The sequence below is a fragment of the Melozone crissalis genome, unplaced genomic scaffold (genome assembly GCF_028551555.1).
Source record: "Melozone crissalis strain CALT ecotype California unplaced genomic scaffold, PUWL_Pcris_2 ptg000045l_1, whole genome shotgun sequence".
Classification (NCBI taxonomy): Eukaryota; Metazoa; Chordata; class Aves; order Passeriformes; family Passerellidae; genus Melozone; species Melozone crissalis.
In genome coordinates this window covers 31,493,480-31,506,119 of record NW_026535823.1, presented here as the reverse complement: position 1 = coordinate 31,506,119, position 12,640 = coordinate 31,493,480, and the positions used below count along the sequence as shown (strand labels likewise).

The 12,640-nt window shown below is 52.6% G+C and overlaps 1 protein-coding gene across 1 annotated transcript in view; it reads right to left on the bottom strand.

Moving 5' to 3' along the window:
• The window catches only part of CACHD1 (cache domain containing 1), an 89,616-nt gene that overhangs the window by 2,411 nt on the left and 74,565 nt on the right, over positions 1–12,640 (bottom strand). The window contains exons 16-26 of the mRNA XM_054285724.1: positions 12,169–12,279; positions 9,517–9,639; positions 7,561–7,660; positions 7,354–7,470; positions 5,985–6,145; positions 5,352–5,438; positions 5,081–5,197; positions 4,341–4,492; positions 3,629–3,790; positions 2,626–2,703; positions 1,734–1,835 (exon numbers count right to left, since the gene is read on the bottom strand). Coding sequence (XP_054141699.1) covers positions 1,734–1,835; positions 2,626–2,703; positions 3,629–3,790; positions 4,341–4,492; positions 5,081–5,197; positions 5,352–5,438; positions 5,985–6,145; positions 7,354–7,470; positions 7,561–7,660; positions 9,517–9,639; positions 12,169–12,279 — 1,310 coding nt within the window. The remainder of the gene's footprint in view (positions 1–1,733; positions 1,836–2,625; positions 2,704–3,628; positions 3,791–4,340; positions 4,493–5,080; positions 5,198–5,351; positions 5,439–5,984; positions 6,146–7,353; positions 7,471–7,560; positions 7,661–9,516; positions 9,640–12,168; positions 12,280–12,640) is intronic.

The following is a 12,640-nucleotide window of genomic DNA, read 5'->3' as shown; positions in this document are numbered from 1 at the left end:
CAGCCCTCCCAGAGCCAGTGTCCTGAGGGAAAGGAGCCCCCAGCCCTCCCAGAGCCAGTGTCCTGAGGGAAAGGAGCCCCCAGCCCTCCCAGAGCCAGTGTCCTGAGGGAAAGGAGCCCCCAGCCCCGCAGAGCCAGTGTCCTGAGGGAAAGGAGCCCCCAGCCCCGCAGAGCCAGTGTCCTGAGGGAAAGGAGCCCCCAGCCCTGCAGAGCCAGCCTGCTGAGGGAAAGGAGCCCCCAGGCCTGCAGAGCCAGTGTCCTGAGGGAAAGGAGCCCCCAGGCCTGCAGAGCCAGTGTCCTGAGGGAAAGGAGCCCCCAGCCCTGCAGAGCCAGCCTGCTGAGGGAAAGGAGCCCCCAGGCCTGCAGAGCCAGTGTCCTGAGGGAAAGAGGCCCCAGGCCTGCAGAGCCAGTGTCCTGAGGGAAAGAGCCCCCAGCCCTGCAGAGCCAGTGTCCTGAGGGAAAGGAGCCCCCAGCCCTGCAGAGCCAGTGTCCTGAGGGAAAGAGCCCCCAGCCCTCCCAGAGCCAGCCTGCTGAGGGAAAGAGCCCCCAGGCCTGCAGAGCCAGTGTCCTGAGGGAAAGGAGCCCCCAGCCCTGCAGAGCCAGTGTCCTGAGGGAAAGGAGCCCCCAGGCCTGCAGAGCCAGTGTCCTGAGGGAAAGGAGCCCCCAGCCCTGCAGAGCCAGCCTGCTGAGGGAAAGGAGCCCCCAGGCCTGCAGAGCCAGTGTCCTGAGGGAAAGAGCCCCCAGGCCTGCAGAGCCAGTGTCCTGAGGGAAAGAGCCCCCAGCCCTGCAGAGCCAGCCTGCTGAGGGAAAGGAGCCCCCAGGCCTGCAGAGCCAGTGTCCTGAGGGAAAGGAGCCCCCAGGCCTGCAGAGCCAGTGTCCTGAGGGAAAGGAGCCCCCAGCCCTGCAGAGCCAGCCTGCTGAGGGAAAGGAGCCCCCAGGCCTGCAGAGCCAGTGTCCTGAGGGAAAGAGGCCCCAGGCCTGCAGAGCCAGTGTCCTGAGGGAAAGAGCCCCCAGCCCTGCAGAGCCAGTGTCCTGAGGGAAAGGAGCCCCCAGCCCTGCAGAGCCAGTGTCCTGAGGGAAAGAGCCCCCAGCCCTCCCAGAGCCAGCCTGCTGAGGGAAAGAGCCCCCAGGCCTGCAGAGCCAGTGTCCTGAGGGAAAGGAGCCCCCAGCCCTGCAGAGCCAGTGTCCTGAGGGAAAGGAGCCCCCAGGCCTGCAGAGCCAGTGTCCTGAGGGAAAGGAGCCCCCAGCCCTGCAGAGCCAGCCTGCTGAGGGAAAGGAGCCCCCAGGCCTGCAGAGCCAGTGTCCTGAGGGAAAGAGCCCCCAGGCCTGCAGAGCCAGTGTCCTGAGGGAAAGAGCCCCCAGCCCTGCAGAGCCAGCCTGCTGAGGGAAAGGAGCCCCCAGGCCTGCAGAGCCAGTGTCCTGAGGGAAAGAGCCCCCAGGCCTGCAGAGCCAGTGTCCTGAGGGAAAGAGCCCCCAGGCCTGCAGAGCCAGTGTCCTGAGGGAAAGAGCCCCCAGCCCTGCAGAGCCAGCCTGCTGAGGGAAAGGAGCCCCCAGGCCTGCAGAGCCAGTGTCCTGAGGGAAAGAGCCCCCAGCCCTCCCAGAGCCAGCCTGCTGAGGGAAAGAGCCCCCAGCCCTCCCAGAGCCAGCCTGTTGAGGGAAAGAGCCCCCAGCCCTCCCAGAGCCAGTGTCCTGAGGCAGAAGAGCCCCCAGGCCTGCAGAGGGCCCAGCACTCACCGTGGTCGCTCTCGGTGCCGGAGCGGCCCCAGTAGCGGCGGCGGCGCTCGGGGCTGTGCGCGTGGCGCTCGATGACGGCCGCGATGAAGCGAGTGTTGCTGACTGCGACAGACACAAACAGCTCAGAGCACAGCAGCCTGCAGCCCCCTGCTGCACAGGGCACTGCCCAGCCACACTGCAGCACAGAGCTGGGCTGCACACGGCTCAGCATCCAGCCAGGAGCCTTCAGCTGGGCTGTGCCGGTGCTGAGGGTCCGGTGGCAACAGTGTGAGGGCACCAAAGGGAACAAAAAGGGATGTGGAGAGGCAGTAGGTGCAAGCCATGAAACTCAGATATGCTTCAGATCTCAAGTATTGTTTTAGTGAGGGCCCAGAGCCAGGGATCCATTCTGACCTGGAGCTCCCCTGGAGTTTGGGTCCACCAGCTCAACTTACAGCACACCAGGATCATGCAAAGTGCTGTTTTTATTGGATGGCAGAGAACTGCAGGCACCCCAAATCAATGCAAAAAGGATTGAGTGCCACGTTTGCTGACCATTTTTCCCAGACTTGGCTTCTGGTTGCTAAGGCCAAAAAAGGGGAAGGGTTTTCCATACCCTGTGCTGTCACAGTGGCGATTTTTAAGCTGATCAGAGCTATTGCTGGAAGTGCTCATGACAGGGGGTTGTAAGGGGCAAAACTCCTCCACACCCAATGGAGAATTATCTTTTAAAAGTGAAAAATGTCATTTTTCAGCATGAGACTGAAGGTGCACTAAATGTCTGAATTAAAACATTGCTCTTTCATTTTCTACTGCTGATCAGCACAGGCTTCCTCACATATTCAAATCTAGAGTGTTAAAAAACAAATGGCTGATTGAATCTCACAGTTTTTCCCATTTTTTAGGTACTTACTGATTCCTCTGTCTTCATGGCTGTCGTCATCCCTCTCGTCCCTGTCGTTCTCCAGGTTGGACATACGCACTGACATTTCTACACAGAGTTACAAACAGAAAATACAGCTGGTGAGAGAAAGGTTTTGCACCACCTTACTGCCAGCTGCCACCCAAGGACCAAGAGTGGAAGCACTTTGTGTTACTGGTCTGAGCTGGGGGGGCTCTTCCTCCAACGTGGATGGGGCTGGGATAGCAGGAAATGCCGGATCCCACCTCCCCTGAAAGGGACTCCTTAAAGTTCTGATTTACAGCAGAGCTGGGGGATGTTGAAATATAGACGTAATTAGCTCCAATCACACTTAAATTCCCAGAACTGTTTGGGTTGGAAAGGGCCTTAGAAGCCCATCTTTTTCCAGCCCCTGCCACAGGCAGGAACACCTCCCACTATCCCAGGCTGCTCCAAGCTCTGTCCTGCCTGGCCTGGAACACTTCCAGGGAGGTGTGCTCACCTCTGGATCTTTATCTTTGTACCAGTATCCCTTCTCCCAGCACAGTTTTGCCTCTCAGACTTCAGTGGTTTCATCTCTCTAAGCACAGACATTCCATGAACATCACATGGACCAGAACCAGGAAACACAAGTCAAAGAAGACACATGCCAAACCCCAGGCAAAAGGGGGTGAGAAGTGTGCCACTCCCAGCAGCTGCACAGAATAAACACCTGATGGATCTGCTGGGCCGAGCTGCAGAAAGCTGAGATTAGTGTCTGAGCTCTGGCAAAGCTTAGCTTATCTCCCTCTGGGTCTGGGCAGGCTCCCTGGGCAGCAGCAGCAGCTCTGGCTGTACCCAGGAGAGGGCAGCAAGACACAGCCCCTGCGTCAGGCCCGGCTCCTGCAGCTCACACCGGACTAAAACCAGGGGAACACTGCAACAAAACCAGGGAGGCAGCTCTGGGACTGCTTTTCCTTTGGGTTTAGTTGTGCTGAGGGGTTTGTCTCCATCCCCAGCCCCGAGTGGAGCTCACCCTGTGCTGCCAGCGGGGACATGTGCTGGTGGCTGCGGCGGTGGATCTGGTGCCGGTACGCGTACACGGCCAGCACCAGCACCATGATGCAGCCCATGATGCCTCCAGCCACGGGGCCCACCGGGGCGCTCTTGATCATGTTCAGCGTGATCACCTCATCTCCTAAAGCAAAAGGGACAAAGCACAGGGAGAACAACACTGTCAGTGCTCTGCAGGAGGGGTTAAACCAACGTGGAACGTGGAGGAGCTCTGCAAGGATTTCTGTGTGCTTGACTGTGCTCACTTGGAATAGGAGAAGAACTCAGAGAGGTGCAGGAAGGGTAAAATCAACAATATGGAGCATGGAGAAGCTCTGCAAGGATTTCTGTGTGCCTGACTGTGCTCACTTGGAATAGGAGAGGAAACTCCGAGAAGTACAGGAAGGGTTAAATCAACAATATGGAACATGGAGAAGCTCTGCAAAGATTTCTGGATACCTGACTGTGCTCATTTGGAATAGGAGAAGGAACTCAGACAGAAGACAGCAATGCAGTTACACTCAGCTCCACATCAGGATTTTCCAAAAGGGGATATTCACCACATCTTTGCTGCCTGGTGCACTCTTTATACTGATTTAGCACTGGCTAAGAGGTAAATATTGTGTGCAGAACCTGCTGCATGTTCTGGGACACAAAGAGCTGAAGGCAGCAGCAGCTCAGAAGGGCAGAGTTACCTATTGCTCCCAGGTCATCCACATAGGGACTCTTGGCTCCCACGATGCCACCAAAGCATTCCTTCTGAGGGGCACAGTAGGACTTGTCCAGGTGGGTCTTCCCATCGCTGTCCACCATGCACCACTCGCAGTCCAGCACCCCAAAGCAATCCCTGCATGCCAACACCAGTGGGACATGGTTACTTTCCAGCTTAACACCTCTCCTCTGCAAAGCTCACTCTGGGTTAGAGCCACGAGACAGAGGGAGGCCAAAAGCATCTCTAGACCCTCAAGTACGTGAGTTTAGCCTGAAAAATCCCATGGGAGTGCTCAAGTACCACAAGGGAAGTTACACAGGGAAGCTGCATTTCCAGCATCCCTTTTCCAGCTCTGTCTGCTTTGGTATTTTCCTGCACCACTCAGCTTGAGCAAAGGGAGAATCCCACTTGTGACTCCTCTAATAAGACATTTCTCAGTGCGGTACAGTCTGGCTGCAGTTCCAGCCTTTCTCTGCAGCCTTTGGAAAAAGGAAGAAAGGATTTGGGCAGCCTGGTCAGAGCTTGGTGTGTTTTACCCATCTCCGGTCCTTGGAGGCTACCCATAATGAGCAAAAATGAGCCCTCAGTGCCAGGAGTAGAACCTCATTCTGGCATCATGCTTTTTTCCTCTCTGTTTTTCCTTTGAAACATTTAAAGCAGAGCTATTTCCACTGGATTATTTCCACAAGAGAGTACTCCAAGGGGTGGGGAAGGCCACCTTACCCACTCTCTGTCCTCTGGTTGCACTGGGTGTTGATGCACTGGGGGAGTGCATCCTGCAGGCTGGGGTCGATGGCTGTGAAAGTCATCGGCTCCTGGTGCACCTCACAGCTGGGATTCCTGCATGGCAGCGAAGGACACAGCACTCAGAGCACAGTCCACTCAAATCACCTTCACCTCCTGCATGTCACCTGCTTCACTGTACTGAGGATCCTGCCTGTGGGATCTCAGCAGGGCAGCAGGGAGTTTGTTCCTGCAGTGTGCTGGCTCTCACCTGCTCTCAGCGTTGGTCAGGTTCCCAGTGCACTCGTTCACCTCCAGTGGGCACTCACAGGGACACTCACACTCGTTCTGCTCCATCCTGCAGGGCACAAAGCACAGGGAAAACCCATCAGACACCTCTGGGATTTTAACCCCATGGTGCTGCAGCTCTGGAGCAGCAGTTCCCGTGGAAAAGGCTGTGCAGTGACTCTGCTCCTTCCCCAGGAACAGGGATTGCTCCGTCCTGCACCAGGACTGAGGGTGATCCACCCCTGGAATCCCAAAAGCAGGGAGTGCCTCACATTTGGATGTAGGGATCCTTCCTGGCAGTGCCACAAACACCTCAGGGTGGTGTGGGCAGAACCTCCTGGATCCCCTCAGTGAAAGCCCCCCAGTCCATGGAAAATCATGGGAATTTCTATACCTTACTCACAGTAACTGCTCTTGAGCCACTGAATCTCTCAGTGTCTTTCAGCATTATCCTCCCAAACTCCCTGGGTTAAACTCTCTGATACCCTGCACCTCTCACAGGAGCACTCCTATTTCCCCTGATTTCCCCCTGAATGAAGTGATGAACTGGCTGTGCTGCCTGAGCCCCAGAGCAGGGCTGAGGACAGCAGTGTCCCAGCCCATCCAGCACTGTCACCTGTGGCAGTTGAGGCACAGCCTGTCCACCATGCTGCAGGCACAGAAGGCCAGCGAGTCGCACGTCTCGTTGACGATGCCCACGAAGGCGTTGGTGCCCGGGATCCTCGTCAGCCTGTACTTGGAGCAGTGACTGCCGTGCACCAGGTTGGTCAGGTCACCCTGGGCAAAAAACAAGGTGTCAGGTGTTGTTTCAGGGAGCTGAAGGCTCTTCATTTCCCCACGGCCCTACAGGGCTGTGGGGACACAGATTCTGCCACAGCTTCCAGAGGTGGTGGCTCCCCTCAGGAGTTTTCTGAGGGAGTGCCACGCTCACAAAACAAAGGCTGATTAAGGATTGGGCATGTTTTGCTACCCAGATACTTCTGGGTGAAAAGGCTTTGCTGAAGATACAAAGGAATTGGCTTAGTTGTGAAAATGAGATGTGGCAGCAGAGGTGACACTTCACTCCTTCCCAGGAGCCTAACCCCACGCTCTCTATCCCCACGGTGCCAGCCCTCAGTGACCTCCCCAAGGCCCTGATGGGAGCCACCACCACGTGCTGGAAACTTCCTGAGCCTTAGGAAAAGCCACCACAGCACTGCCCAGCTCCTGCAGACTCCTTCCTGATTCCTTTCTACAAGTTTCTGCTCCGTCCTACACAATTTCCTTCCCAACATCACACTTCCCACTTGGCATTTCAAGTGTGGGGAAAATGTTTAAGCCAACCTGACATAAATCAATGTATTCTGACATGACTTGCAAATATTTTCCAATCTGCTCCCACAGTGTAGCAGCTTTGGAATCACTGTGGAGGGACTTTGGGAGGGTGGATCTGTGGCTCTGTGAGGAATTACAGCCCCTGGTTAAGACTCCTCATGAGGGGAAGCTCACACAGATCCATGGAGAGCACAGAGTGTGCAGGACCCCAGAGATTTCAGTCTCACAAATGACAGCCTGGGAATGCTCACCAGTAAATGGATTTATTTGAGCACCTAAAGATCAGTTATTACAGACCTGACAGGAGGGTGTGACACTGGCCAGAGCTGGAGCCAGAGGTCAGCTCAGATCCAAAGCAACACATCCCAGCCATAGCTGGAAAATCCTCACCCAGCAACAGCAAGCTGCCCTTCTTCCCCTGGTGCTGGCTGAGACCCTGCAGGCAGCAGGCACACTCGGCCAGGGCTCACATCCATAACCCCAGCATGTCAGGGGACTCTGTGTGTGCAGCCTGGTTTGTGTCTGGAGAAGGGGAGCAGAGGCCAATCCCCACGGCAGGCTGGCTCCCAGCCCCGGCTGCTGAGCCTGGCAGGGACCCGTGTTTCCACCAGGAGAAACCCAACCCAAGCAGAGCCCACTCAACAGCCAAACCAGAGAGAAGCCACGCTCACCACTAGGCTGGTGTTGAATTTGTAGAAGCGCTGCACGGTCCTGTCGCTGAAGCTGTTGCAGAGATTCTTCTTGACGAAGTTGGGGTGGTTCAGGATGTCGTTTGCTACCAGAGGCTCCTAAGGGGGAAAGGCAGCATTTGATGCCTTTGGAATCAGACCCAGACAGGAATGAGAGGTGTGGAATAGGGCAAGGGAAAGCAGGCAGACCTTGTGAGTGATGTGCTGCTGCTCCACGGGCGCGTGGCCCTTGGGGTCAATGAGGGTTGGATGTGCCACCAGGTACCCCCTGTCCTCCATGATGAAGCACCTGCCCCCAAACACAGTGAGAGCCTCCTGTTAGACCTCTCTGGGCTTCAGGGCAACGGGGTGAAATAAAACATGGTCTTAAAGGGCTTTGAAAGGTTTCCATTAACACAGCCATGAAAGAAATTCCCTGCAAAATGTCCTTAAAGAATGTGTTGGGTATTTCCCCAAAGCTTTTCCATCTGTTACTGCTCCAGAGAGCCAGGGCCATCAAGGAGTTGAAAACAGAGCTGATTAAAACCAGAAAGGAAAAGCCATCAGTGCATTGTCTGATTGGGGGAGAGCCAGAAATGAACAGAGCCTAATGAACTTGGAAAGCTTTAATGGTTTATTAATTTACTATGTGGCTAATTAAAGAGAGATTTCACACTCTCCTTTAATGCCCTCCCCCTTCAGAATTCGATTTGAGCGGGGGATAAATCACTCCTGCTCCACTCCCAGCCCTCCCAAGCTCTCCTCTCCCTTTTCAGCTCTTCCCACGTTGGAGCTGTGTCCCAGTCCAGAATCCAGGGAGTTCAATCCAGAATCCAGGCAGTTCAATCCATCCCCTTTTCCCTTTTTCCCTCTCCTGTTTCCATGGCCACAGACGGCAGCGCTGCGGAAGGCGCAGGACCAGAGTGGCACCAACATCAGGGACTTGGTGGCCACAGAGGAGACAGGGGGAGGTTAAAACCCCTCTTGATGTTCCCAAAAGCTCAGCAGGGTGGCAGCCACAGCCCTGGCACAGCGGGGACCCGGCTGGATGCGGGGCTGGAGCAGCTTTCAGTGGCATTCCCATGTTGTGTGTCAGGAACCCACAGCAGCTCGGGGAAGAGAGAGCAGGGGAAGACTCTGTGCTCTTCAGGGGTACAAACTTGGAGGTTTTGGGGGCTTTCCATTAGAAATCCACATAGAGATGTGGTGTTTGCTCTTTTTCCTGACAGGAAAAGCTTAGGAGAGATAACACTACAAAACCCCAAACACCTGCGTTTATATGGAGACTGCAAACATTGGATCCAATTTCTACATCAGAATGGTCTGAAAAGTGTCTCAAAATTCCTCATTTGGGGAATGCAGGAACAGAATGAAGCATCTGGCCTTGCTGATCAGCAGCAGTTTTTACTGGGAGGGAGTGATGCCAAACCAGAAATCCTGATTTGTTTTTTTTTATATGCCATAAAATATATAGAAAAATACCCAAACCAGAAAAGAACTGGGAGGACGACAGAAAACCACTTCCCTTTCCAAATTTAAGGTTTAAAAACAAACAAGGAACGAACAGCAATGCCCAAACCACGTTATCATGTTACTCCAGATCCAAACCAGAATTTATCCCACCCCCACAGGATTTTTCAGAAAAGGAACAATTAAGATACCCAGGGGTCTGACTGAAATTGGATACTCCAGATGGAATCAGGCTTCTTCTGCCTAGGCTGTGCTATGGATTTCTGAGAAAAACATCCCAAAGTTGTATTTGAATAATTGGAGTTAAAATAACTGAGATCCTGTATCACTCTTACACGCTCACAGGAACTAAATAGGTTAAATTAAAACAAACAGGAGAACTGGGAAGTATGTTCATTTAATAAGGAATGTTTTTTCTACCCAGAATTTCAAAGAAATCTAAATATAACAAAAAAAAAATCAAATCAAATCTGTTATCTTCTGCTTTTGTAATCCTGCAGATTGTTTATTTAGCTGATGGCAGTTTGATCTGGAATAACAAAAACATCCACATAATCTTTATGAGAAGGACAAGCACAAGTTCTACTGGAAATCAGAGAGCACACACTGAAAATAACAGAATCCTTGGAGAAATTAAGTTGGAAACGACCTCTGGGTCACCTGGCTAAAGAAAAGAAATATTTTATTTATTTTTACCTGATTTTGTTCCCCCCGTCTTGGTTACAAACTGGCAGCAGGTCCATGAGGACTTTGTAGAAATATCTGAGGGTGAAGTCGATGCCCATCACGGCCACGGAGTGTCCTGAGGACATCTGAGCACTGCAGTGAGGGGAAAATGATAAATATTATAAATAATAAAAAATAGTCCTTATTCAGGGCAATAATAATAATTCCTGTTTTAGTCACCCCTTGTACAGCCAGCACAGGAGAAGCCCAGGAGTGGATCCCACCCTACACACACCCCCAGCACCTACAGACATTGAATCCTGAGCGACAGAAATGAGGATTAAAAATTCCCCATCCACACAAACAAAGAGGATGCAGCCCCTGTATTTTCCAATTCCCCCAGCTGAAGGAGTTACTTGCACCCCCTCTGCTCAGCCCCCAGCAGGAGGAATGAATGTGAAGGTGCCAGACTTTGAGCTAAATCCCTGAAACTCCGGAGTGTGGGAGTGATTGTGAAGGGCAGGCAGAAAATTAGAAGAAAATAACATTTCTTAGGGTGAGTTATGAAAAGGACCCTGTGATGTGGTGGTGTGCAGCAGCCTGAGGCTGCATTTTGTCCTTCCTCCATTCCTAACACCCCAGTGCTCCCAGTTTGCTCCCAGTAGCACTGAGAGGCCACGGCCAGAGCAGTCCCCTCTCACCCCTGCAGGACACAAAAGGATCAGCTCAGGGGTGTGGGATTTGCACCCATGTGCACCTTACACCTCAGAATTCACTTTTCTCCTTTATTCAGTCTCTGAAGACAGGAATGAAAATGTTTAGAAAAAGAAAAAAAAAAAAAAGAAGATGCTGCAAGGCCCAGCTGGGCCGCACAAACAGCTCTGGCCACCCCTGCTCCGTTTACTGGGCTGAGGTTTGTTTGCTTTCCAGAGAGGTGCAGTGGAGATGCAGTCAAATCTCATTTGTAGACAGATAAATACAGATTTTTTTAAAACCTGCATTTGATTTATTGTTCACATTTCCTGGAGGAGGAAGGGAAGGATGGCAGTGAAGCAGCACAGACACATTTCATGTGTGACAAGGCATCAGGCTCTGAAGTTCTGCTCTGTCCTAACAGACATAAAGCCATTAGGATGTTGTAAATATTTTAGCTTCATTTTCAAGCATTAAATCCTCCTGCTTTGCTGATGCCAACTGCATTAAACCACATCAGGCATAAATCTTCTCTTCCCAGCCTCCATAAAAAGGAATAAGATCCACATAAAATGGGAATGAGAGGTGTCAGCTCTGGCTGCCCTGATGTGGGTATTTAAACCCTCCCAGCAGTCCCTAATGCCAAAATTCCTCTTAACTCCACAGATTCCTCCCCACCCCTCTGGATTTGGAGCTCAGGCCTCTTTGGGGATTATAACCACATGTGACTGTGAGCTTCAGAGGTCATATTTACCCAGGAATCACACTCACATCTGCCAAACTTTGTTTAACTGCTCTTTAATCATGTTCTAATAACCCACAGGAGCTTTAAGTTCTTAGAGCTGAGTAAACCATCCCTTGCTAGATAAAAATCAGAGTTTTGATTAATTGCACTTCTCTCTGATACAGAAGTGTTTCCCCAAAGTAAATTCCTGTGTGAGAAGCACCATGCAGGGGCTGGGGCTGAAAATGCTCCTGCCAGAGCACACAGGCAGAGGAGCAGTGCTGGGAAATCCCACCCAGAGCAGGGGAATCTCTGGCAGAGTGAGGAGCCAGGTCCTGATCCCTGCTGGATTTGGGGTCCCAGTGCAGCACTGGTGGTACTGGTGGGCTGTTGGGGAGGGAGCCTGGAGGAGACTCCATGTAAAAACCAGGGCAGGTAACTGCTGTTCTGGGAATTTGGGCTTGGGACAGCAAGGTTGGGTGCATGTTTTATAAACTGGGCTCCTTTACACATCCTGCATCCCTAATCCTGGTCTCAGCCTGGGGCCTGGCCAGGAGGGAGCTGGAACAGCAACAGCCTGGTCCTCCAGGAAAAAGTCATTTCATGGAACCATGGAATATCCTGAGCTGGAAGGGACCCACAGGGATCATCCAGCCCAGCTCCTGGCCCTGCTGCTCCCAGCAATCCTGGAAGGCCTTTTGGAGTTCCACGGGCTTTGGAAGCCCAGAAGTGCTGGATTGAAGCAGCCCAGGAGAGGAGCTCCCCAATTCCTGGAGTAAGGACAGCTCTGTCCTTAACCCCCTTTGTGGCTCCAGTTCCCTTCCAAACACCTCCCTGCTCCTCAAAACCCCCCAAGTGGAATGTGGGGGACCTCAGGAGGTGGGGAGCTTGGCAGTCCTGATGGAGAAGGATTGAACTCCCAGCAGAGAGGGAACACAATTCTCAAAGTGCCTCAGGAGAGCAATCCCTCTCCTCCTCCCAGTTCTTGGACCTCCCACCTCGTGTTCATCCAGGAGCATTTTCCCACCAATCAATCCTTTTAAAAAATATGCTGTCAATACTCCTCTATCAATAAAGCCACAGAGTTCACACATTCCTATGAATTGGATTTCTCCCAGCGTTCCAATGCCCCACTTTTTTCAGATGACATTTCACCAGCAGCACTTCAGGAGCAGCTCTGGTTTTCAGTTCTTGAGCACCCAGAGCCACCCAGCTCTGGTAACTCAGAGCCCTCCTGCCTGCCCCAAAGGCCCAGGAGCCCTCACCTGGAGGAATGGACAGTGTGGCTGATGGTCACCACATATCCAGCCCCTCCCACGTCCAGGTAGGGCCCAGTAAAGGTGATGAGTCCTGGATTGGCCACTGCATGCAGGTACCTGAGGGAAGCCAAAAGAAATGCTCACAATCAGTGCCAAAGTCTACAACTTCAAGACAGAATCCTTGACTTTCCCAAAATAACACTGAATTTTGGACACTGTGAACAACAGGCACCAAATTATTGGTTTTTAATATCAAACAAGTACCTAAATACGACTGGGACTCCAAACTAACCCAGACTGGCTCAATAAATGGTCCTCCAGTAGATCCAGCTGCATTAAAAAAGCTCAGTTTACTTCTGCACAGAACACATTTACTGTAATTTCAGACATTTTCCCCCAGAACAATGCAGGACTTGGTGCCAGCAGAGTCTCAAACTCAACCCTGGCAAAATGATTACACTGCAAACTGAGGAGAAAA